Source organism: Ambystoma mexicanum, chromosome 10, assembly GCF_040938575.1.
Source record: "Ambystoma mexicanum isolate Mex_15411 chromosome 10, UKY_AmexF1_1, whole genome shotgun sequence".
In the NCBI taxonomy this organism is placed as follows: Eukaryota; Metazoa; Chordata; class Amphibia; order Caudata; family Ambystomatidae; genus Ambystoma; species Ambystoma mexicanum.
In genome coordinates, this window is record NC_090932.1 from 127,084,994 (window position 1) to 127,110,143 (window position 25,150).

Sequence of the window (25,150 nt, forward strand, 5' to 3'; positions counted from 1 at the left end):
AATGGACTAACATGTTTTACTCTGCATCAAGGGTAACGTTAACACAATAAATTGGTTAAATTGCTGCAGCTAGTCTGGTTACGTTTTCTTACTGTGACATGACATTTTTTTACAAGGTTAAAGCAAACACGGTAAGTGTTGTTATGTGGCTAGACTGACCTACCAGTCTGGTTACATTTTCTTACTGTGCCATGGAATTTTCTACTGGGCACCAAGGGTACGTTAGACAGGATAAGCGGTATTATGAGGATAGACTGGCCTACCTTGCTTCAACCAATCTGTTTACATTTACTTACTGTGGTATGGCATTTTTGACTGGGCATCAAGGATACATCAAATATGATAAGTAGTATTACGTGCCTAGACTGGCATACATTTCTGAATCCAGTTTGGTTACCTTTCCCTACTGTGGCATGGCATTTTTTACAGGGTATCAAGGGTAAAGCAACCATAATGATTGATAGTATTTGGCTAGTCTGGCCTACATTTCTGTAGCCAGTCTGGTTACATTTTTCATAAGTGAGGCAAAGCATTTTCTTACTGGGCATCAAGAGTAAAGCAAACCCGATGAGATAAATTATGTAGCTATACTGGCCCATATTGGTGCAGCTAGTCTGAATATATACATATATGGGAAACCTTACTCACCGTAATAGTATGTCTGATGCTTGTATCTGCTTAGATCCACATGCTGTGCATAGGCCGACATCTAGTGGAAGCCGCAGAGTATTACATTTGTTATTTTCGAAACTCGAAAAGGGACGTCGACAGGGCGTGCCAGTAATACTATCCCTAGTGTGACGCCCACTGTACCCATGATCCCTCACGCATGTAGGTCCCTCAGATTGTATTTTTCTGACATGAGGTAACATGAGGTGTAGCGTGAGTACAGTTGTATCCAAGCAGATACATAACAGACAAGCTCATAAGCATCTATGCGCCATCTCTCCGAGGAGAGGAAGGGTGGGTCGCATGTGAATCTAAGCAGATACAAGCATCATAAATACGATTACAGTGAGTAATGTATTGTCATGATCTCTGCTTCCAAAAGGTCAGGGTTTTCCCAACTCCCTTGGAAGCAGATCCATAACCCAGGTTCCGAGTGCCAACCAGTCCCAATTGGGACCTTTTGGACCCAGTCCTGGCGCCAGTGGCACCAGGCTCATAAATATGCCCAGTCCCAGCGCTGGAAGCGCCGGGCTCATAATGCTTGGGTGGACTTACCTGCAGCAGACCATGCTGCTTACTTGCCTGCCAGTTAAGCCTCTGATCCTCTTCTGTTTGGAACTACTTTTCCTGTTGGGTGGGGCAGGAGCCACTCCCTAGGTTCAGAACACTGGAACTCTTCTGGAAAGCAGGAACTCTTTTCTTACCTAGGCGTGGCTGTGGAAGGAGACACCTAAGCACTACAGGAGGCTATTTAAACCACACCCGATGGATGAATCTTGCTTTGCGTTATTCTGCATCCTCTGCAGCAGAACGCTCATCGTGTCTTCTGCATCTGATCCTGGGCCTAAGGAAAAAGGCTTACCATCCTGAATCCAGTCTTCAGCAACACCTATAAAGACAAGAAAGAACAGGTTAGCATTACGGTCTTCAGTGACAGCGCTTCACTTACCTGGTCCATCGGCTGTCACCAACGCCTCGCGCTGCATTCCGGCATCTGAAAGACAAAGGCTTACCTACTCTTCGTGCGCTCCGGAGGTCTTCGCACTGCATTCCGGCATCTGAAAGACAAAAGCTTACCAACTCTTTGCACGCTCCGGAGGCCTTTGGCGCTGCATCCCGCATCTGAAAGACAAAACAAGGTGCGTTTAAAGACATTGGGGAACTTTAATACTCACGTGCCATTACTCCTTTCCACATCTAACCCAGTGGGTATTCCGGCACCCTGCAGCCGCTCCGAACTTGTACCTGCAAAATAAAAAGACAGTTAGAGCGCATCGTGAAGCAGGCAACAAGCGCTTACTTACGTGCTTCCAGGCGCTTCTATTCATCACACGGGCTCCATCTTCAACTCACTTCAGCCCGTCATCCGCCATCGCCGGAACCCTGCAAAACAAGAGACATCATTACTAAAGACTTTTAAAGACATTAGAATTACTCGAAACTTACCGTTCGTGCAGTAAACGACGGACAGCAGTCCTCTGAAGTCAAGAGGCCTGCTCCCCTTATCCAGTGAAGAAACTGGTTACAGCACCCTGCCCCGAGGCAGATGGAGAGCACGGCGTTCACTTACCTAAGGTGAGAGCGTTAACCTTTGGGGTTCTACAGGAGAAGAGAAAGGGAAGAAGAGAGAGACATTCAATAACCCAGTTCATTAATCCCATATTTTCTATCTGCAGACATCTTACCCTTCGAGTCAGACATACAGTGCACAGAGGTCCAGCCCAAAGAGCCAGCCGGGTGTTACACATCACCTTTGAAGATACGGTATACGCCCAGTCAAGACCGGCGCCTCTACGGGAATCAGGTGAGCATTACAGAACGCAAAGCCTACCGCAAAACTCCCGTCCAGGCGCTATGGAAACCTCGGATACCGACCAGCTAGCCCAGTTACTTGGGGAACTAAGGGCAGAAGTGCATGCAGCCCATCAGGAAACGAACGCTCTAAGAAGGGAACTGATTATTTCCAAGGAGCGAACAGATGATCTCGCTAGACAATTGCTACAGTCACAAGCCGGACAGAGCCCGTTACCCGCATCTGGGGGAAATCTTCCTTCTACATCCTCTATGAATCCAGTGCAGATCAACCTACCTGGGAATGTACCTCTGGCTCCGCCCGAACGATTTTCTGGTGACCCAAAGAGGTTTGCAGTATTTATCAATCAGTGCCGGTTGCATTTCTTATGCCGGCCAGCAGCCTTTCCAACTGATCAAGCTAAAGTAGCTTTCGTGCTTTCGTACCTTAGTGGCAATGCGGCAGACTGGTCGATCCCTCTAGTAAATCAAGATGATCCGGTCCTCCATGATTTTCAAGCTTTTCAGCTCAGTATGGAAAAACTGTTCGCAAGACATTCACAGGGGCAGGCCTTGGACAATGAGCTTCTTTCGTTGCAACAAGGTAATCAAGACCTTTTGGCTTATATTGCGTCTTTCAACAGACTGATAGTGGAAACTCAATGGCCTGAGGACAAAAGGATTACGCTGTTTTATAGAGGTCTACGTGGAGAGCTCAAAGATGTGTTAGCCCAAGTAGTGAATCCCCCACAAGATTGTTCGGACTATATAGACTTAGTCGTTCAAATAGATCACAGACTGCAGAACAGGAAGGCCGATCGTTCCAAGTTTGATGCTCGAGTATTTTCCAAACCGCCAACTCCTTCCAAAGGAGTAGACTCCGGGGAACCCATGCAAATAGGGGGCCTGAAAGGTCCTCTAACACAAAAGGAGCGGGAAAGGAGAAAACAGTTGCAATTATGCCTCTATTGCGGAAACTCAGGGCACTTTCTTCGAGACTGTCCGGTGAAACCTGCCAAGAAGGCAGTAGGAGCTGCAGTTACCAAAGTTACAAACTCTGAGCAGGGAAACGACCTCGCCCGACAAGAATAGAGGTCCTCTTGCCGAGCGTGAAAACCAGTTCCGTGACCTCGCATTTCGTGATACCTATGGTCCTCATTAGCCCTGATAATCCGGATCGATTACATGCAATTGAAGCTTACGTCGACAGCGGTGCCATCGGCAATTATGTGGATCATGAAATGGTTTTGAGGATGAATCTAACTCTTTGTCCCAAGGCTGTAAAGGACGTCATTACTACGGTGGATGGAACGGAGATAGCCTCCGGACCAGTAACGCATACCACTCAAGAAGTGACGCTAGTAAGTCAAGATGGACACCATGAGAAGATCGTGTTCGATGTGATCAAGGCTCCTCAGTTTCAGATTATTCTAGGAATACCTTGGTTAGAGAAACACAATCCTCTGATCGATTGGCGAGCAAGAACGGTCCAGTTTCCAGAATGTGTCTCTACTTGTCACCCTCCACCTGGTGTTGCACTGGCAGCAATTTCTTCAGAGACTCCCCAGTTACCTCCCGAATACCTAGAATACCAAGATGTTTTCCGGAAGGATCAGGCTAACTCTCTACCTCCTCATAGGTCTTATGACTGCCAGATAGACCTGATACCTGGATCTACTCCTCCTTGTAGTAGAATTTATGCCCTCACCGAGCCTGAGAACCTTCACCTTCGACAATACCTGGATCAATACCTGGCAAATGGGTTTATTCGTCCTTCCAAGTCCCCTGCTTCTTCAGCTTTGTTCTTCGTTCCCAAAAAGGAAGGAGACCTTAGAACTTGTATGGTTTATCGCTCCCTGAACCAGATCACCGGCAAGAATAGATATCCGTTACCTTTGATCCCTGAACTCCTGGACCAAGTCAGAAAAGCATGCATATATACAAAGCTGGATCTTAGAGGAGCCTACCACTTGGTACGAGTAAAAGAGGGCGATGAATGGAAGACGGCCTTCCGCACCAAATATGGGCTATTTGAATATCAGGTCATGCCCTTCGGACTTAGCAATGCCCCGGCCGCCTTTCAATATTTTATGAACGATGTCCTCAGAGAGCTCATAGATGTGTGTGTTGTTGTTTACATTGACGACATCCTCGTTTATTCTTCATCGGAATCTGAAAATCGGAAACACGTGAAAATGGTCCTCGAAAGATTGCGTCAACACAAACTTTTCGCTAAGTTGGAAAAATGTGTTTTCAACGTGACTGAAGTTGAATTCTTGGGATTCATATTATCACCTAGCGGAGTGCGTATGGATTCAAAGAAGGTCGATGCAGTTCTCAAATGGCCATCACCATCCTCCGTAAAAGGTGTGCAAAGCATGTTAGGCTTCGCTAACTTTTACCGCAGGTTTATCCCCGAATTTTCTCGAATAGTCCAGCCCATCACTGCCTTGTTAAAGAAAAACAAATGTTTTGAATGGTCTACCGAGGCGGAACAAGCTTTCCAGGATTTGAAGACTAAATTTATCTCTGCACCAATCTTAAAACACCCTCGCCCTGAACTCCCCTACATCGTGGAAACTGATGCTTCAAGCCTTGCCATGGGGGCAGTTCTATCACAAAAGGACCCGGTAACCAATCAGTTGCATCCCGTGGCATTTTGGTCCCGCAAATTCTCGCCTCCTGAAATCAATTACACGATTACTGACAAGGAACTTCTGGCTATCAAGTCTGCCTTTAAGGCTTGGCGGCATTATCTGCTGGGGGCCCGACACACCGTTACTGTGATTACGGATCACCGAAACCTGCAATATTTGAAAACCGCAAAAGCCCAATCCTCTAGACAACTCCGTTGGGCATTATTCTTTGCCGAGTTTGACTTCATAATTACCTATCGACCTGGTACAAAAAACGGTAAAGCTGATGCCCTTTCTCGGATGGGAGTGGAAGAACACTTGATCAACCCTAAACCTGTACCAATCATTCCCGAACAAAGAATTCTGGGTGTAATCGCCACACAATCCATAGAGGAAGTTAAGGATAAAGCCAGGCAACTTGTAACTCCAGCAGACATACAGAATTGGCATCTGCAGGGAAAGGACTTTGCAGTAAAGGACAACTTATTGTATTTCCAAGAACGATTATACCTGCCCAGCACAGATTTACAGAAAAAAGTAATCTCTTGTTATCACGATTCTTTAATGGAAGGACATCCCGGTATGGCCAAGACCTCAGAAAAGATCAAGCGCTACTTCTGGTGGCCGTCTTGGAAAAAAGATATCAGAGACTTTATAATGTCCTGTGGAGTATGCGCCCAAAACAAGAGTCAAAAGGAAAGACCAGCAGGCCTCTTACGCCCTATTGACATCCCACCTCGCCCTTGGCATACGCTTTCTATGGACTTCATCACCGATCTACCTCCATGCTCTGGATACAATACGATTCTAGTAATCGTGGACTTATTCTCCAAGATGGCGCATTTCATTCCGCTCAAAGGCTTGCCAACAGCAGCAACTCTGGCCCGAGAATTTCTCGAAAACATCGTCCGACTGCACGGTTTTCCTTCGGTTCTAATTTCGGATCGAGGTAGTCAATTTATTTCTCATTTTTGGCGAAGTTGCTGTCGGTCGGCTCAAATTGATGTGAGACTATCGACCAGTCACCACCCTCAGACCGACGGACAAACCGAGAGGACCAATCAAACTCTGGAACAGTATTTACGCTGCATGCTGCAACAAACTGAAAAAACTTGGAAAGACATCCTTTGGATAGCCGAATATGCCTACAATAACTCTGTCCATTCGGGAACTGGGAAAACCCCGTTTTTTCTTTTATACGGCAGTCACCCTCGAACCTCGGAGTTGGATCCCCTCCAAGATCTTGAAACACCAGCAGTAGACTACCTGCATTCTACAATCACCCAAGCCTTTAAGGAAGCTGTTTCTCACCTTCAAAGGGCTAAAGAACAATACAAGAAAGGAGCAGATCAACATCAGAAGGAAGCCCCTCAATATCAAGTAGGGGATCAAGTCTGGTTATCCACCAAATATCTACCTCTAAAAGGGCCACGCACATTCAACCCAAGATACCTTGGTCCCTATTCCATCACTACCATAGTAAACCCAGTAGCGGTCAAGTTGGACTTGCCCCCGCACATGAAGATACATCCGGTCTTCCACGTCTCTCTATTAAAACCCGTGCAACCTCAAACCCGACTAACTAAATCTCCAAAACCCATCCTAGTTGATGGAGAACTCGAGTTTGAAGTTAAAAGCATTCTGGACTCCAAGATCTCCAAATCTAAACTATTTTACCTAATTGACTGGAAAGGCTACGGCCCCCAAGAGAGATCCTGGGAACCTGCTGAATATGTCCACGCTCCTCGCCTAATCAAAAGATTTCACCGAACATTTCCTGACAAGCCAAAACCCCCGGAGAAGCCCGGTTTGGGAGGGGCCTTGAGGGGGGGTACTGTCATGATCTCTGCTTCCAAAAGGTCACGGTTTTCCCAACTCCCTTGGAAGCAGATCCATAACCCAGGTTCCGAGTGCCAACCAGTCCCAATTGGGACCTTTTGGACCCAGTCCTGGCGCCAGTGGCACCAGGCTCATAAATATGCCCAGTCCCAGCGCTGGAAGCGCCGGGCTCATAATGCTTGGGTGGACTTACCTGCAGCAGACCATGCTGCTTACTTGCCTGCCAGTTGAGCCTCTGATCCTCTTCTGTTTGGAACTACTTTTCCTGTTGGGTGGGGCAGGAGCCACTCCCTAGGTTCAGAACACTGGAACTCTTCTGGAAAGCAGGAACTCTTTTCTTACCTAGGCGTGGCTGTGGAAGGAGACACCTAAGCACTACAGGAGGCTATTTAAACCACACCCGATGGATGAATCTTGCTTTGCGTTATTCTGCATCCTCTGCAGCAGAACACTCATCGTGTCTTCTGCATCTGATCCTGGGCCTAAGGAAAAAGGCTTACCATCCTGAATCCAGTCTTCAGCAACACCTATAAAGACAAGAAAGAAAAGGTTAGCATTACGGTCTTCAGTGACAGCGCTTCACTTACCTGGTCCATCGGCTGTCACCAACGCCTCGCGCTGCATTCCGGCATCTGAAAGACAAAGGCTTACCTACTCTTCGTGCGCTCCGGAGGTCTTCGCACTGCATTCCGGCATCTGAAAGACAAAAGCTTACCAACTCTTCGCACGCTCCGGAGGCCTTCGGCGCTGCATCCCGCATCTGAAAGACAAAACAAGGTGCGTTTAAAGACATTGGGGAACTTTAATACTCACGTGCCATTACTCATTTCCACATCTAACCCAGTGGGTATTCCGGCACCCTGCAGCCGCTCCGAACTTGTACCTGCAAAATAAAAAGACAGTTAGAGCGCATCGTGAAGCAGGCAACATGCGCTTACTTACGTGCTTCCAGGCGCTTCTATTCATCACACGGGCTCCATCTTCAACTCACTTCAGCCCGTCATCCGCCATCGCCGGAACCCTGCAAAACAAGAGACATCATTACTAAAGACTTTTAAAGACATTAGAATTACTCGAAACTTACCGTTCGTGCAGTAAACGACGGACAGCAGTCCTCTGAAGTCAAGAGGCCTGCTCCCCTTATCCAGTGAAGAAACTGGTTACAGCACCCTGCCCCGAGGCAGATGGAGAGCACGGCGTTCACTTACCTAAGGTGAGAGCGTTAACCTTTGGGGTTCTACAGGAGAAGAGAAAGGGAAGAAGAGAGAGACATTCAATAACCCAGTTCATTAATCCCATATTTTCTATCTGCAGACATCTTACCCTTCGAGTCAGACATACAGTGCACAGAGGTCCAGTCCAAAGAGCCAGCCGGGTGTTACACATCACCTTTGAAGATACGGTATACGCTCAGTCAAGACCGGCGCCTCTACGGGAATCAGGTGAGCGTTACATGTATCCCTTCTGAGGCTTGTGGAATCTGCTTAGATCACATGTTGTGTGTAGATCATCAGGCAGTGGAAGAAGAAGGAGGAGGGATGTGAGAAGGTTCCTGAGCGAATAAATGTCTTAGAACCGCCTGTCCCACTTGTGTATCTGTCTTGGAATGGGTGTCAATGCAATAGTGCAGAGTGAAAGTATGTACAGAGCTCCATGTAGCTGCCTTGCAAATACTGTCTAAGGGGACATTTGCAATGAAAGCCAGAGTGGTTCCAGTACCTCTTGTGGAGTGAGCCCTGGGCATAAAAGGCAGTGTTTTATCTGATAGGGAATAGCACAGTTTGATACATCTGACTATCCACCTAGAGATGGCATTCTAAGAAATGCAGTCACCTTCTCTGCCTGGCGCTATGGTGACAAACAATTGATCTGTTTTCCTTAGCGGTTTGGTCTTGTCTACATAGTAGAGGACCGCTCTCCTCAAATCTAGTGTGTGGAGTTTTAGCTCAGCTGAGTTTTTGGGTTCCTGGAAGAAAGCCGGTAGCTCAATTGACACGTTTACATGACATTTGGAGATGAATTTAGGTGAGAACCTAGGGTGAGTGTGTAAAACCAGTTTGTCTTTGTGTACAACAAAGAAAGGATCCTGCACTGACAATGCTTGGATTTCACTGACCCTTCTTATTGAAGTAATAGCCACTATGAAGGCAGTCTTATAAGTCAGGTGTTTGAGATTAGACTTGTGCATAGGCTCAAAAGGGGGTCCCATGAGCTTACCGAGTACCACATTGAGGTCCCACCCTGGTGGCGGATTAGAAATTGGAGGGTGGAGTCTCTTTACTCCATCCATAAATGCCTAGATGACGGTACTTTCCACCATGAGACCTTATTTTGAGAGGTCGTGTAGGCTGACAAAGCCGCCAGGTGCAACTTTAGGGAGTTAAATACTAACCCTGCATCCAGCAAATGGAGCATATAAGATAGAATGTGGGATGCAGTACATTCTATAGGGTTGATTAGTTTAGTCTGGCACCAAATTACAAATCTTCTCCATTTGTCAAAGTAATAGTGCCTAGTGTTTGGTTTTCTTGATTCTTTCAAGATATCCATGCATCTCTGTGGCAGGTTGAGATGTCCGAACTCTATGACCTCAGGAGCCATGCTGCCAAGTTCATTGAGTGCGGCTGCGGGTGCACTGTTAGTCCCTTGTGCTGGGTGAGTTGGTTGCACTGGCACGAGAGTTTGATGGGTTCGCACATCGCCAGTCTGCGCAGATGTGGATACCATGGTTGTCATGCCCACATAGGATAAGCGTCATCGGTTCCTTGTGTATCTTGTTCACCACTTTCCTCATGAGAGGGGTTGGTGGAAAAGCGTAGGCAAATATCCCTGACCAGTTCATCCATAAGGCGTTCCCCTTGGAGCCTGGCTGGGGGAACCTGGACGCAAAGTCTGGGCATTGACTGTCTTCGCTTGTGGCGAATAGGTCTATTGTGGGGAAACCCCCCTGAGAGAAGAGGTGTTCTACGACATCTTCGTGTAGTCTCCATTCGTGTTCCTCTGGAAGGGGATCTCTGCTCAAAGAGTCTGCTAACGAGTTGAATTCCCCCGGAACATGTTGGGATGACAGGTAAATCTTCCGTTTGAGTGCCCATTTCCAAATTTGTTGGGCAAGCCTGGACAGATTTTGAGAACGTGTGCCCCTCTGTTTGTTTATGTAAAACATTGCAGTTGTGCTGTCTGGAAGGACCTGCACTGACTGGTTCGATAAGAGGAGTTTGAATGCCCGAAGCGCTCTGAATACGCTTAGAAGTTCTAGCAGATTGAAGTGGTTCTGAGCAACCTTGCGAGACCATAGACCCTGAGCTGTGTAGTGAAGGTAGTGAGCTGCCCACCCTGTTAAGGAGGCGTCTGTTGTGACGACGGCCTGAATCTCTGGGTCATAGAAGGGTTTCACCTTCGTTAGATTCTCTCTCGTCCCCCAGCAAATATTCTGTACTAGTGATGGCGAAACAACCACGAGATCGTCCCACTGAACACTTGCCTGAGACCACTGTTTCGCCAACCACTCCTGCATGGGTCACATGCGCAGGCGCGCGTGGGGAACCAGGTAAATGCAAGACGCCATCATGCCTAGCAAATGCATTGCTTTGCGCACCCTTATTTGGCGACCGGCCTGATATTGAGGAATTTGCAGCAACACATTTTTAATTCTTTCCTCTGATGGAAAGGCCAACCCCTCTTGAGTATTTAGGACAGCTCCTAGGAACTGTTTCGAGGTGCTTGGCACCAGGCTTGACTTTTTCTCATTGATGGAGAAGGTCAATTGAAAGAGGAGGTTGATGGTTCTTTGGATGTTTTGTCTGCAAATTAGGGGGGGCTCCCCTGTAATGAGCCAGTCGTCCAGGTAAGGGTACACTGGGATTGCCTTCCTGCGCAGGTGCGCTGCCACCACCGCCAATACCTTGGTGAATACCCTTGGAGCCAAGGCTATTCCAAAGGGCAGCACCTTGAATTGGTAGTGCTGGTTTGCTACCTTGAAACGCAAGAATCTTCTGTGCGCTGGGAACATTGAAATATGAACACAGGCATCTTTGATATCCAGTGTTGCCATGTAATCCCCCCTTTTTAGTAGGGGGATAAACTCCTGTAGAGTAGTCATGCAGAATTTGTGTGTCTTGACATACTTGTTTGCAGGGCGCAAATCTAATACTGGGCACATTGTGAGATCGTTCTTTGGCACAAGGAAGTAGGTTGAATAAATACCCCTATTTATCTGGTTGGCCGGGACGACCTCTATGGCGTCCTTTAACAGCAGAGTGGCAATCTCCTCGAGGAGGATCCGCTGGTGTTCCTAAGAGTGTACTTTTTGCCATGGAGGGTTGTCATGGGAGCGCTGGAGTAATTTGATGCAGTAGCCGCCGGATACTGTGGACAGCACCCATCTGTCCGAGGTGATTCCCTCCCATGCGTCAGTGAAGTTGGTAATGCGCCCCCCTCTACTGGGGAAGCATGGGAGGGGTCCTGAAGTGCAACATCACTGTTTGGAAGGTGGCGTACCACATCTAGAGGGGCTGCCCCTTCCCCGCCCACGACCCCTGCGCTGCCCTCTCGGGTAGCCCTGGGAAGACTGTGATTGGTTATTCCCCACGATGAACTCTGATTGTGGCTATAGTTAGACCCTCTTTGGGAATTTTGGCCTCTAAAGCGGCAACAATTACCACTTCCCCTCTGCCCTCTGTCCAGGGGGTTTGTTAGTGAGTTGACCAAGTGATTTTAAAGTGTCATACTCATCCTTCGCCCGTTTGGAGGGCATCTTCGACAGCTTTGCCGAATAATACGTTAGGCTCGACTGGCATGTCTATCAGTGTTGGCTGAGTTTCAGGCTTAAATCCTGATTGTCTCAGCCATGCATGCCTTTTAATGATTGTACCCTCGAATATTCTACCGGCATTATCAGCCGCGTCGAAGTTAGTCTTAAGGAGGCAGCCAGACACTGCCCTCCCCTCGGCTGCCATCCTGGGTCTTTAAAGGTTCTGGTGCAGAGGAGAGTAAAGCAGAAACTTCCTCCCACTTGTGGCAATTATAGGTCGCCAAGAGGGTGGCACTGTTGGCTATCCTAACCTGATAAGCCGCAGAGGAGGCAGCTTTCCTACCTAGGCCATAAATCCTCTTGCTTTCTTTATCCGGGAGAGCCTGTGAGGAAACAAGTGGGGTGCCCGTTCTTTTCCTCGTGGTGGTAACAACTAGGAAATCTGGTTTGAGTTGTCCCATAATATATAAAGGGTCAGAGGGAGTGGCACAAAATAATTTCTTGACACGCGGATTTACTGCACGTGTGAGGTTGGGGGTTTGTAGAGATGGCTGAATCCTGCACTGAATTGATTTTTATAGCGGGATGGACTGAGTAACTGCCCTCTTGTCCCCCAGGATTTGCTCTGCAAAATCCTTGTCTTCTTCAACTTCCTGAGTATCGATTTGGAAGTGTTCAGCAGCGTTGGCCAATACCTCGTTAAGGAGGGGTTGGTTTTCGACTGGAGAATCATTTGCAGGAGGGTCCTTAGGAATTGGGGAGTCTAAGGTATAAGCGTCAGCCTCATCTTCAGCCTCCTGTTCCTCATCATCCCCGTAATAAGGGTCTGCCTCCTGGTCATCATCGAATTGAGGGTCAGGGTCTTCATGGTAAGAAGTGGGGTCATAAGGCTCCACAACAAAGGGGTCTATGACTAAGCCCTGAAAGGGGGTCTCAGTGCGAGACCTCTTAGGGGGGGGTTGAGGAGGCACAGGGTAAGCTCTGGAACCAGATGGAGCTGAGGTGGGAGGGGTGCTCATATAACTTTGAAAAAAATTTGAATCTTTTTCATAAAATTTAGCTATGAAGGTCATCCTTTTCATCACTCTGTCTATATCTGCAGAGCTCCATTCCTTGGAGCTTGGTATAGCAACAGTTTGAGGGGTGAGGCCCATGTCCACCTCTGTTGGAGGTATAACCTTCGTTTTAGGGGCAGGCTGAGGTTCCTTAGATCTTTTTGCAACCTTGTCATCCCCATGTTTCTCTTTAGGAGTGTGGGGATCTTCGGAGGATTTTTTATGGTGTTTACCCCATTCCCAATGGCTAGAAGTGGTCTTTCCAGACTTTTTGGGGACATCCACCTGTTCCGACGCAGCGCGTCGATGCTCGGAGGCGCGATCCAATGCGGACCGTCGAATTTTGGATGTGGGATTCGATGCAAAGAATCTAGTCTCAGAAGTGTGTTGAGACATGGCATCATCGTCACACGACCGGGTCTCGACGGTAGTTTAATGGGCGACACCTTTTCTGTCCGAGGACAGCTGGGCCCTGTGGTGATGCAACCGCGAGTGGGAACGCCCAGAGGACAGGGATTTGGTGGACCGCTCCCAAGGTGTCGACCGTTGCCGATCACTCGACACGCGTGCCGAGTCCCAGCCGGGGCTAATGTGTTTGGTGGTGAGTGTACGTGTTGTGCTCTTGCCGCCGGGTGTGTTCCCCACAACATGGCCGCCGGCCTGTCCTACGGGGTCAGAGGCCTGCGCATGTGTAGCCGAAGCTGCCCCGTCGCCCTCGCCGCCCGATTCGGATAGGGTTTTAGGTTTGAAGAGCCTACAGGCCCGACAAGATGTCTAGTAGGAAACACAGATTACAAGTTAAATGTTTATCTACCCAAGGTAACTTTCGGTTACATTTGGGGCAAAATTTCAATGGAGTACTCTCCATATGGTCAAGATATGGCAGAGGGGTGAATAATATGTAGGAAAAGGGGAAAATAATGTAATGACCTGCCCCCACTCTCCCTACTGACTGGGCTGAGGCCCGGCGTGGCCTTCCAAGGCCAAGAGTCCATCGCAGCAGTCTCCGACGGAAGTCTCTCCGATCCTCACCGGTGTCATTCTTCGGTGTTCGGTGGACAGAGGATAGGAAGAAATCTAACGTAACTGAAAGTAGATAAAGGCTTTACGGCGAAAGGAACTCCGTACACATGCGTCCAACTAGTAGGGCAGAAAAAAACGATCTGAGGGACCTACACGCGTGAGGGTAATGGGTACAGTGGACGTCACACTAGGGATAGTATTACTGGCACCCCCTGTCGACGTCCATTTTTGAGTTTCGAAAACAACAACTGTAATACTCCGCAGCTTCCACTAGATGTCGGCCAATGCACAGCATGTGATCTAAGCAGATTCCACAAGCCTCAGAAATATATATATATGTATATATATATATTCAATGAAAAAACTTTGTTAAAGGGACGTTATGGTTACAAGTAAAACCGAAAAACCTCAGAAATTCACCAGTTATGGTAAACTAAGCAACCATAACTTGTGCCACCATCGTGCACTGCTAAGACTAACACACAGGACATCAAAGATAACATCACAAATGTCATTGATGACATCACTGATGAAATCACATATCTGGCCCATTTGTTTTTGTTCACTGACATACCTAGGCCAGGTGTAGTCATGCATAATTTTTGTTCACTGACAGTCAGAATAATAAAATTCAAAAGGTGCTGTATATCTAGACGTTAACCTTGTCATATGTTCTTAAAGTACTTTACTTAGGGTTTGGTCTCAGCTCATGGTGCATGTACATGGGACAATAGGCAGGCCTCAAACACACAATTCATTTGTATACATGAAGATAAACGTTAATGCTATTAACATTTTCTGATGATGCTGTTTCTTTCTTCCTTACTTTAGTTTCCCTGTATGTGCCTCTGATTTGTATGCATTGTGGGTCTTCATATGTATTGTTTGTACTAGCACAAGTGTGTAGTTAGTCTTCAATTGTTAGCTAGTTATTACATGTTTAACTTTACACAATCACACCTGACATCTTGTTACCAACATTATAAACACAACCCCTTGTGGGGGCTTTTCATCAAAATTAATTTCACATGTGATGTCATCAGTGATGTCATCAATTACATGAATGATGTCCTCTTTTATGTCCTGGGTGTTAGTCTTAGCAGTGCACAATGGTGGCGCGAGTTATGGTTGCTTAGCTTACCATAAATGGCGAATTTCTGATGTTTTTCAGTTTAACCATAATGTCCCTTTAACAAAGATTTTTCATTTAATTTCATCAGTTTTTATTAGTGCAACTTAAACATAATGTCCCTTTAACAATGTTTTTTCATTGAATTTCATAGGTTTTTATTAGTGCACCTTAACCATAACGTCCCTTCAACAAAGTGTTTTCATTGAATTTCATAGGTTTTTATTAGTGCAACTTAACCATAATGTCCCTTTAACAAAGTTTTTTCAGTGAATTTTATATGTTTTTATTGGTGCAACTTAACCATAATGTTTTTCATTGAATTTAATAGGTTTATATTAGTGCATCTTGACCATAACGTCTCTTTAACAAAGTTTTTTCATTGAATTTCATAGGTTTTTATTAGTGCAATTTAACCATAACGTCCCTTTAACAATGTTTTTTCATTGAATTTCATAGGTTTTTATTGGTGCAAGTTAATCATAACGTCTCTGCAACAAAGTGTTTTCAGAGAATTTCATGGGTTTTTACCAGTGCATGCTATTTTCCTACAACTTACTAATATCATACGTACCCCAATATAGCAACATTTTTGTCCAATTTACAAACGTTCACCTTAAAACTCCAGTTCCCTTCTAGCATAATTTTTAACACTTCTATACTTTTTCCACTGTTTTTGCTTCGGTCGACGTCCGCGAACATCTGACGTCATCGCAGACATTCCGGACAGTGCCACGTGACCATGCGTTTGCACGCGGCATGATGACGTGTCCATGAATGCGTTTGCACTTCGCGTTCGGGTCCTTGCTTCGAGGACAGTTCGTAACTGCATTTTCTACTGATCTAGGAACTTTCAAGCTCAAAATGTACCCTTGCACAGCTCCTACACCTATTCTTACTCATTATTCATTAACAATCTAGTACAAAGCACGTACTTGGAAGAATAGTAGCAAAACTGCTATTTATCTTAAAAATGGCATCATCTATTGCCATCCCTCCTCCCCAAGAGCCACCACCAGCACCAGCTGGAGGACCCACACAACAAAAAAGCGCAGTATTTTCAAAGACAGTGAAGAGGACCAAGAAGATGAGGTAGAGGAAGTGCCTACTTATCACAATTATTTGTGCAATACTGGATGTATTGAAGTTCATCTATGTCCTACAAAGAAATTGTAAAAATAATGAATCGCTTGTCATTATCTTTTCTGGTTTGAATATTAGGAATTAATTGTCTCATGATGAGAGTAATTCCCTACCAAATCCAATACTGTTAGCCACTCTTATCCTAGGATTTATGCTTAGTTATGGTGTGGCTGGACATGGATATGAATATTATCTCCATTTCTTGTTTGCATATTCAAAATGACAATGACCATTTGTTTGTATATATTATGTCTACTTGACTTTTACTTACAATACATGTAAATAAACACATGTCCCCTGAACTATGGGGCATATAACAGATTTGTGATTTTTTCCAAAACCAATCCTGTTATCCCTCTGCATGTGAGCATAATTTGAAATACTTGCATACTGGGTTTATGGTGATTAGTATTAACACCAACACAGTTTCTCGCAAATAATACAACATTCTACACTTTAGAAATGTTCTAATTTCTTCGGCAGCTACCACCACCCCAGTTATACATACTTGTACTTAGCCTAAGGTTCCGGCTGTAGGGCTCCCCCTCTTGTTACAACATCAATACGTTTTCCAACATTTCCATTAGCATTTTGTGTTATGCTAATGGGAATAATGTGGCGTTCGTGAAAGGGGGATAACGGAACGGCAGCCCAAGTAATCAGCCCAAGCGACGTGTGTCTGTGTGCGCCCTGATGCCTGCAGGCTTCAGTGCATTATAAATAAATAAATAATAAAATAATAAAATAACGAGGGCTCCGGACCATTATCCTCCATTGCAGCACCTCCAATGGGGGATAAAGGCCATTAGCACCCCTGGTTCCCAAAGCGGGAACCCCGGGTGCTAAAACATTGATTTTTCTTCCCGTCCCGCTATATGAAAGAAAATCCTTTTCCAAGATGGCCACATTGAAAGGTACAGAGCCCCTCTCCCCTTGCCATGGCAGCCTGCGGAAGGCAAAGACAGAACCCGATGACCATATTACCACAAGCACATGTCTTTCCCCTTTCAAACCTATCCCAATTTAGAATAACTTTACCACATAGCCGGGCCCAGGTGGACATGGCCACTTTAACCCCATTTTTCATCCATCGCGGTCATGACCAGTAGCCAGATTGTCCTGGTCATGACCTTACACCAAGACCCGGACAATCTTGCCACTGCTCATGGCCACAGGCTATACCTCAGTCACCAAAGGTATATGTATCACTATTTTTTGTACTTACACTATGACACGGGCACATTTGCAAAACCATGCTGTAAGGTCCTTCCAATGATCCTTACACGAGTTTGCTTGAAATCCGCCCATGTTTTATTTTTTCAAATGTGTCAAAATGTATGTACATACAATAGTCATATAACTTAGCCCCCACTTGAAAAAATCCATTCAGTCTTTCCACAAACATTGAAGGTTGGGTCTATAATCGTTCTGAAAATGTTTGTCCACATTCGTCAAACGGCAACAAAGTTATAAGCCATCTAAAAATATTGAAACTCCCACTCTATTTTAGTCCCCTCTTGAGAAAATCCCACCAAACCTTTTACAAAAACATTTATATCTAGATTTAAAATCGCACCACATTTATAAGCATTTACAATATTTTGGGACCCACCCTCTAAATGGGCTCCCTCTTGACAAAACAGCTCCACACTTTCCAAAACCATTCTGAAACAGGTCTAGAATAAAATTCCAAAATGTCATGCAGTTTTATTGAGTGGCGCCAAAGTTATAAGCCAGCCAAGAACTGCTTTCACCAACCCTGCAGAAATAGGCACAGATGTCCCTGAACTTGTGGAATGTCTGCCAACTTCACAGTAATGCCCCCCCCCCCCCCCTCCGAACATCCATACTGTTCGCGGACTTCGGGGATGAAAAAAAAACATTTTTTTGCTTCGTTTGGACACATGGCAGGCGTTTCCAAAAATCTGACGCACTTCGCGCTTTTCACATCCAATCAGGGGGTGCGTCTGATGTCCGCAGACATCATGTCACCCTCTAGGCCAATCAGATGCATGTCCGCCGACTGAACAGGGAAATGGGTCTGCAGACCGGACCCAGATATGACTTATTTTTTTGATCTACATTTTGGTCGTTTCAAATAAAACTACTGCACGGATTTACACCAAATTTACAAAAGCAAGCTTTTCGGGCCAAGCTGCCATTGCTGCCGCAAATTTGGGGAAAATCCGTCCAGCAGTTTGGGCTGTAGGCCTGAGCAAAATGTATTTCCATTGTTTCTATGGAAAAAAGAAATGTGGAGACCGCCCCCCATAACTTTGCCTCCACAGTTTTCACAGCGGGTAATATAATTTTTTTGCAAGGTATGGTAAGCCGCCCAAAAAGTGCTCTTCCAATGAGTTGAGCAACTTAACCATAACTATATGGCTGCTACCTATATTACTATATTGCTATTACTATATTATGTATTTATTGTGCAATGTAGTTTCTAAACAAAACTTTTCACACATATAGGAAATCAAAAACCATAGTAAATAGATCATCATAATGCAATTATTCATAAAATCACATTATAATATAATCAACATCAGTATAAAATTCATCACAATATCACAAAACAATTTTCGAATTGTACAATTACACTTGTAAAATCACATTAAGAAAATCAAATACAGCAATTATTAATGATATCTTATTAGTGTTCAAAATAGGTATCCACAACCAAGTAGGCAGAGCCCCATCCGTGTTATGCACAAATCTTTCAAATGTTTCATAGCAGACTTCATTTAACCTAGTTCCTAGTACATTCAGTTGACAGATGTTTTAAAGTCTCAATATTCACAGCACAATAGCGACAGGGTCTTCTATCTTTTGGAATTTTAAATCTAGCTCCTAAGACATCACTTGTTGGATATAAATTCAATCTTATTCTAAGAAGAGAGTTCCTAAATATTGTTGCCTTCATTCAACCAATTAAAAGGGTCATCAAAACAGCTATAAGTTAATAAAACCTCCCTGTTTAAAATCCAATCCCTTCTGAACAATTTTTGTTTTGTTTTTCTTGTATTGGAGACCAGTTCAACAACAGAGGAATTTATCCTCCCAAGAGTTTGTCACAATTCTCCTTCCAAATACTCAAGACAGAACCTGTTTCCATTATCATCACTTCATACAACTTAATATATAGGGAAGCCTGTGGATGAGACAAAATGCGCTCGTAGATCTGTAAGACCCTCCAATTTACATGCACTTGGAGAGAAATTGCACATTTCGTGTCTGAGCCCAGCCCAAGGGGACCGAATTGGGCAAAGAGAGGACTTTCCTGCAAACCATGGCTTCCAGTTTGGACCAAGCCATAACTTGTGTTGATGCCCCAAAAATGTTATTTAAAATCAAATTGCCATAACTGGATGGCAGCTGCTAAAAACGATGTTCTAATAGTCTTAAACAGAACAGATTTTCCACTTCTTTCATAAATGTAGTTCCCCAGATGCTTAAAATGCTCAACCACATCTAAAATCTGGCCGTCTACCTACCAAGTAAAATGTTTCCTTTTAGATTTTTCTACATTAAGAAAAAAAATGTTCAATTTTACAATGTTGAAATTCAGGTCCAGATTCAGCATATATAAATGTAAACATTCCCGTGACCTCTGCAGGCCTATTGGTGTCAGGTCACAGATGATAATGTCCTCTACGTAGTTTAAATAATGTAACTTAATTTGACCAATAGATGGGGGATTTGTCCGCACCATCTCCCAGCAGAGGCCCATATCACAAATAGAAAGGCTAAAAAGGAAAGGAGCAAGCCTACAGTCCTGACGAAGTCCACAATTGGTACTGATCCACTTTGTACAGCCCCCTGTCTATTTAACTTGATCTTGATTGTAGTATCTTGATGTAAAGATATTACTATACTAACCAGTGCAGGGGGGCACCGTATAACAAAATGTTATTGCACTGTTTCGCCCGATTAACACAGTCAAAAGCTTTAGATGTATCAAGGAACGCCAGGTAGGTTGATCTTTCCTGTACCTTTGCATGCTTATCTAACAGAATAACAGCGAAACAATTCAGGGCTGTCCCCACAACTCTCTTGAATCTGGACTGGTTTAAATCCAGGCAGTCAGAATTAGCTGCCCAACAATGCAATTCCATCATGGCGTAAATTAGCAAAATTCGTATTTGTGGAATCCAAAAGTGAAATCGGTCTGTAATTAGTTGGCAAAAATCCCCCCCCCCCCCCCAGAAATCAGGATCAACACTGTCACAATCCAGGAATTTGGAATCACTTCAGTTATTAAGATGTTTTCAAATAGAAACAACAAAACCTTACTTAGACCAGAGATTCACATCTGATTTAAAGGTCAGGTTATATATTTTTTCATTATTTGTGATTTATATAGCGTCTTATGCCAAGACGCTGTACATACACCAACTTACAGTATAATAATTATGGGTACAAGAAAAACAATTCATATGAATGATAGTCAATACAATACCTACACAATTTTACTATTGAAGAAGATAGCTCTTTAACGAGAAGCGGAATAGAGGTTAAGACACAATAGATTGAAGAGGAAGAGCATTCTAGTGAAGTGCAGCAAGCAAAGAAAAAGAACGAAAGCGTGACTGAGGTTAGAGAGCCCATCTGGACCCAGAGCATTGGATTTCTTGCTACAGCTTATTAGGGTGGAAATTTGATGTATATCCAGATGGACTGCCTCCAACCAGCTAGGGCCGTCATCTACGACTATATCATGCACATTCTCCTTTACATACAGATTCATAAAATGATGTATCCAAACGTCTTCACTCAAAGCCTGAATCTGGAAAAAAGGCTGTGTCCCCCGATTTAATCAGGTGCCAAAAGGAGTTGACATCTCTACTAGAGACACAATCCAGGATCTATTCCGCGTCACTAATAGTCATCAAGAATGTATGGCCCCTTAACCAGTTATTAAAATCAGTTTTCAGCTTGTGTATAGCCATAACCGGGCGTGGCTTTACGTTATCTTTAGCAACTTTAAATTTGTACGCAGGTCTCACCTGCGTACCTAGATACAGCAATCAAATGCATGTCTATGAGAGTGACCACCAGCCCCGTTAATCGAACCCTTTTTGGTTATTGGACCTCCCAGAAGATGTTGAATGGTAGGCTCAAAACCGGTAGGGATACACAATTGTTAATTATTACTCTCTAACTGAGATTGTACCAAACCATTAAATGCTGGAACTATCCTGGGGCGCCATATCAGTGTGTGATCTGTTGGCTTGACCACCACGTTTAAGTTGTCCAAGATTCGTAGCGCAATCATGGATAGTGAAATAATGTACTCAAGCCTACAGTGGTCCCTTAAACTCATAGGGCAGGCAACAACCCCCCACTCTCTATATTTTCCAACAGCGGTATGGCATTTTTTACTGGCAAAGCCAACATGATAATACTGGCACGAACTGGTGCGGCCAGCATGGAAATGTATGGACACAGCCAACATGAGGATCTTTTTTATACTGGAATATATTGTGGGCCAAAGCATCATGAAACTGAGTTGTAATAATGCTTCTGTGCACTGTTGATGGCTTGCATCTATTGGACCTTTTCATGTGTTGTCCCACAAAACCAAATGCAAACTGTGTAGCTTTTAAATTAACTTTTCTAAAATAATATGCACCATTTTAACCCATGATTTCTAAACTTGTCTTGCGGGAGAACCCCCTGGAAACCATCCTGGTTTGGTTCAGGCTCCCTTGAAATGATCACACATTTTTGTGGGAAAAATGTACGTGACTCTAATTATAAAATTCACTAGTTGCCATTGCTTAGAGATAAGATTTCAAAAGCATGCATTTTCTTTTTAACAAGCATGGATGCTTGCCAAGACCCACACTTACAAATGTATTTATTGGACTACAGCTGTGGGCAACTATGTTACAGCCTTCTACCTAATTGAATTTGTGTACAATACGAATGATGCCTTAACTCTGAATGCATGATATACTAAAGGCATTTTAGGAAGTGGCACAACTTGTCAGACAGGCTAAAATTCATTTAAGGCTATCACAATGTTACTGGTGAGTATTTCCATTGGTTAATATACAGATTGACAATACATAATTGAGTGTTTTATGTGTCATGACTATTTCTTTTACACCTTCATGAAAGAAAATTAATTGATGTGTAGCTTAAAATATGTTTTCTTGACCTCATCCACCTTTATTTCTTGACATAGTTTGGCCGCTGCAATCATTTGATGGCCTGTGCAGTTGTGAGTATTGTGAGAAGAATGTTATTACTTCAATTTAAAAAAAAAAGATTTATCTTTGAGTTGCTGTTGATTTTGGTAATTATATTGTGCTTGACCTGTCCCTAATGAAGGTCCCATATGATTGCAAGGAGGCAGAAACATGTCATTTCTTTAGAAGTGTTATGGCTGTTTAGAATCCGGTTACTGACTAATACAATGTTAACAGACAGATTTTTAAATGATTGGCAGCACATGATTTACAATTACATTAAAGTATTACCCTTGTGGCCAACTGAATTTTCCCCAACCCCTTGCGCTAACCTGTTACATAGGCTCCTATATATAAGGGGTTCATCCATCCTTTGACTAAGTGGTCTGAATGAATCGTGATATGCTGATAGGAAAACTTGATGATGACAATCCCAGATAGGGCTTAAGCCTAATAGCTCCCTCTCATAGGATGTGTGAAAGATCCACTCAGCCTCAACCTTATTCAGTTAAATATGGCTCCATTCTAGGTATGGAAATATGTGCTGCATATTTTCCATTAAGTAATGACAGGAGTTTGACATACAACAGGCGAAGGCTCATGATTTATCAGTGAGAGGACCAAGTCTTAAAATGTTTGCGAGACATACACTGACCAATGTGATTGTGCGGCAACTGCTTCTTGATGTCCCCTAGATCCTGATGATAGGCTTTAATAAAAACCAAGTTGATACCATCCTTTGTGCATTCTTGTTGTTCTAATCATGCAGTAAGGAAATCAAACTGATGTATCAGTTCCGTCAAATTTGCCCCCCTCCCTTTAATGGATTTTGTTGTACCGGTTTACTCATGAAGACCCCTTTCTCGCAATGCCGAACCAATACTATCAAACCCTTATTTGTTCTGTAAGTTCTCTCTCAAGTATTACTGTATTCTTTTGAGCACTTAACCAGACTCCATATAATTGAATTGAATTGAATTGATATTTTATTTCTATTGCACTCGTACACAAGTGATTCAGAGCGCGACAAGGCAAGGGAGGGGAACAGGGGAGAACAAAACAACGATATTACTAGGCCCAGTGACATTGAGAACGTGCAAGTGCATGGGAGAGGGGGAGGGGAAAAGTGCATGGAAGGGGTTAGAGGTGGAAAGTGCGGAGCAAAGGAGAAACAGATCAATAATAATAAATAAATAAATAATAAAGGCAACAAACTGTGGTAGTGCAGCCAGTAAGTGCTGTGTTTAAGGCAGCAGACAGGGTAGGTCTGATAAGTGCAGGAAGAAAAAGGGGAGGGGGCTGTATGGGTACAGATACAGACCCCAGTGCAAGGGGTGGCCCGGAGGAAGTGCGGGAGGGTGGCAGGGTGAGCAGTTACCTGAGCCCGGAGGACAAAGGGTGGCCAGGTGCACAGTGCCAAGAGAGAATAGATCAGCCAGGGAGAGGGGAGGCGAAGGCAGAAGCAAAGAGAAAGGTCTTGAGGTGCTTCCAGAACCAGAGATGGTTCTCCTCATGTTTTAGAGTAGCAGGGGGGCTGTTCTAGAGGTAGGCCCCAGCCGAAGACAGAGATCTACCCCCAGCTCGTTTCTTTGAAAAATGACTGACCCTGAGGGAGTTAGAGGTAGAGGAGCGATGAGCTCGAGAGGGGAGGTGTTTGTGGAGGGATAGCTGAAGGTATTTTGGACCCAGGCCCCAGAAAGCCTTGTGGACAATGCAGAGGGTTTTGCATTTAATCCTTGCATCCACTGGGAGCCAATGGAGAGATTTCAGAGCTGGAGAGATATGATCCCAGGGCTTGAGGCCAAGGCAAGTCTCGCAGTCCTGCTCTGGATTAGTTGCAGAGGACAAAGAGTAGAGGCAGGTAGATTACCTACATTCTATTGCTTCTTCACATACACACTTATAAGTGTTCAATCTCACACACATGTAAATTAGTTTTAGGTGTAAATGAGGTGCATCATGGGCTGAGAGACCTACCTCGAGCTGCTGACGCATACGCCTCTCATTTTCTCTTTGCTGATTCAGTAGATCCTCCTCCATCCTCTGCCTAATGCGTCTCATGTCTTCTTCATGAGCTCTCTGTTGATTCTGACGCGCTATCAGGTCCATCTTTTCTTTTCTTTTTATCTCAGCCTCAATGGCTTGAGCACGTTGCCGCTCAGCTGGTCAGAAGAAAACAAATAAAACATGAGATATGGTGCTGTTCATAGCCCACATGCAACCTTAATGCTACCCTAACAAAGACATACACGTGAATGAGAAAGGTTGCATAGAGCGCCATGTTCAAGAGATCAAAAGACAACTCAGTACTCAGAAAGTGCAGTCCAAAGGTGTTTACTTTACTAAACAAATCACAAGTGTTTAGGGTGGACTGAACTTAAGGATGGGGGATAGCCAAAGAATCCAAGGAAACCAAAGGGAAGCAATTCCAGCTTGGTTGAGGACCGTGGTCCATTACTCTATTCCTCTCTTCCCTTGGACTGCAGTTCCTGGTGGTCAAATGAAAAATCACTCACAGTCTTTGGAGTTTCAAGTATCCCCTGCAATGTTTTCTTGGCTTGGCTGAGTAGTCACTCTGGTGTTGCCTGATAAGGCTTTTGTTCACCCAAGTTCTCCATTCCACCTGTCAGGGCTCGATGGGCACTGATGTCACTTATCATTCCAAGCTTGGATGTTGTGGCCTCCAGCCTCCCCAGGCATAGAACGGGAAGGGCACAGGTACCACAGTGCCAGTGACTGACTCTGACACAGATGCTAAAAGCACTGAGCTGATAGTCATCCTATCCGTTGGCTGTCCTTGTGGCTGGCCCCCTCCTCCATCTCCTGGCCTCCTTTGCTCTGTCCACTTCACTTCCTTCAGCTGCTGTGTTTTCACCTAACCTCCTTGACACCCTGCAATTATCAATCTTTCTTCACCT

At 44.6% G+C, this 25,150-nt stretch overlaps 1 protein-coding gene across 1 annotated transcript in view; it reads right to left on the minus strand.

Annotated features, from left to right (window-relative positions):
* The window catches only part of LOC138491218 (guanylate-binding protein 1-like), a 358,543-nt gene that overhangs the window by 48,235 nt on the left and 285,158 nt on the right, over nucleotides 1–25,150 (minus strand). The window contains exon 9 of the mRNA XM_069617607.1: nucleotides 24,210–24,394. Within this exon, the coding sequence (XP_069473708.1) occupies nucleotides 24,210–24,394 (185 nt within the window). The remainder of the gene's footprint in view (nucleotides 1–24,209; nucleotides 24,395–25,150) is intronic.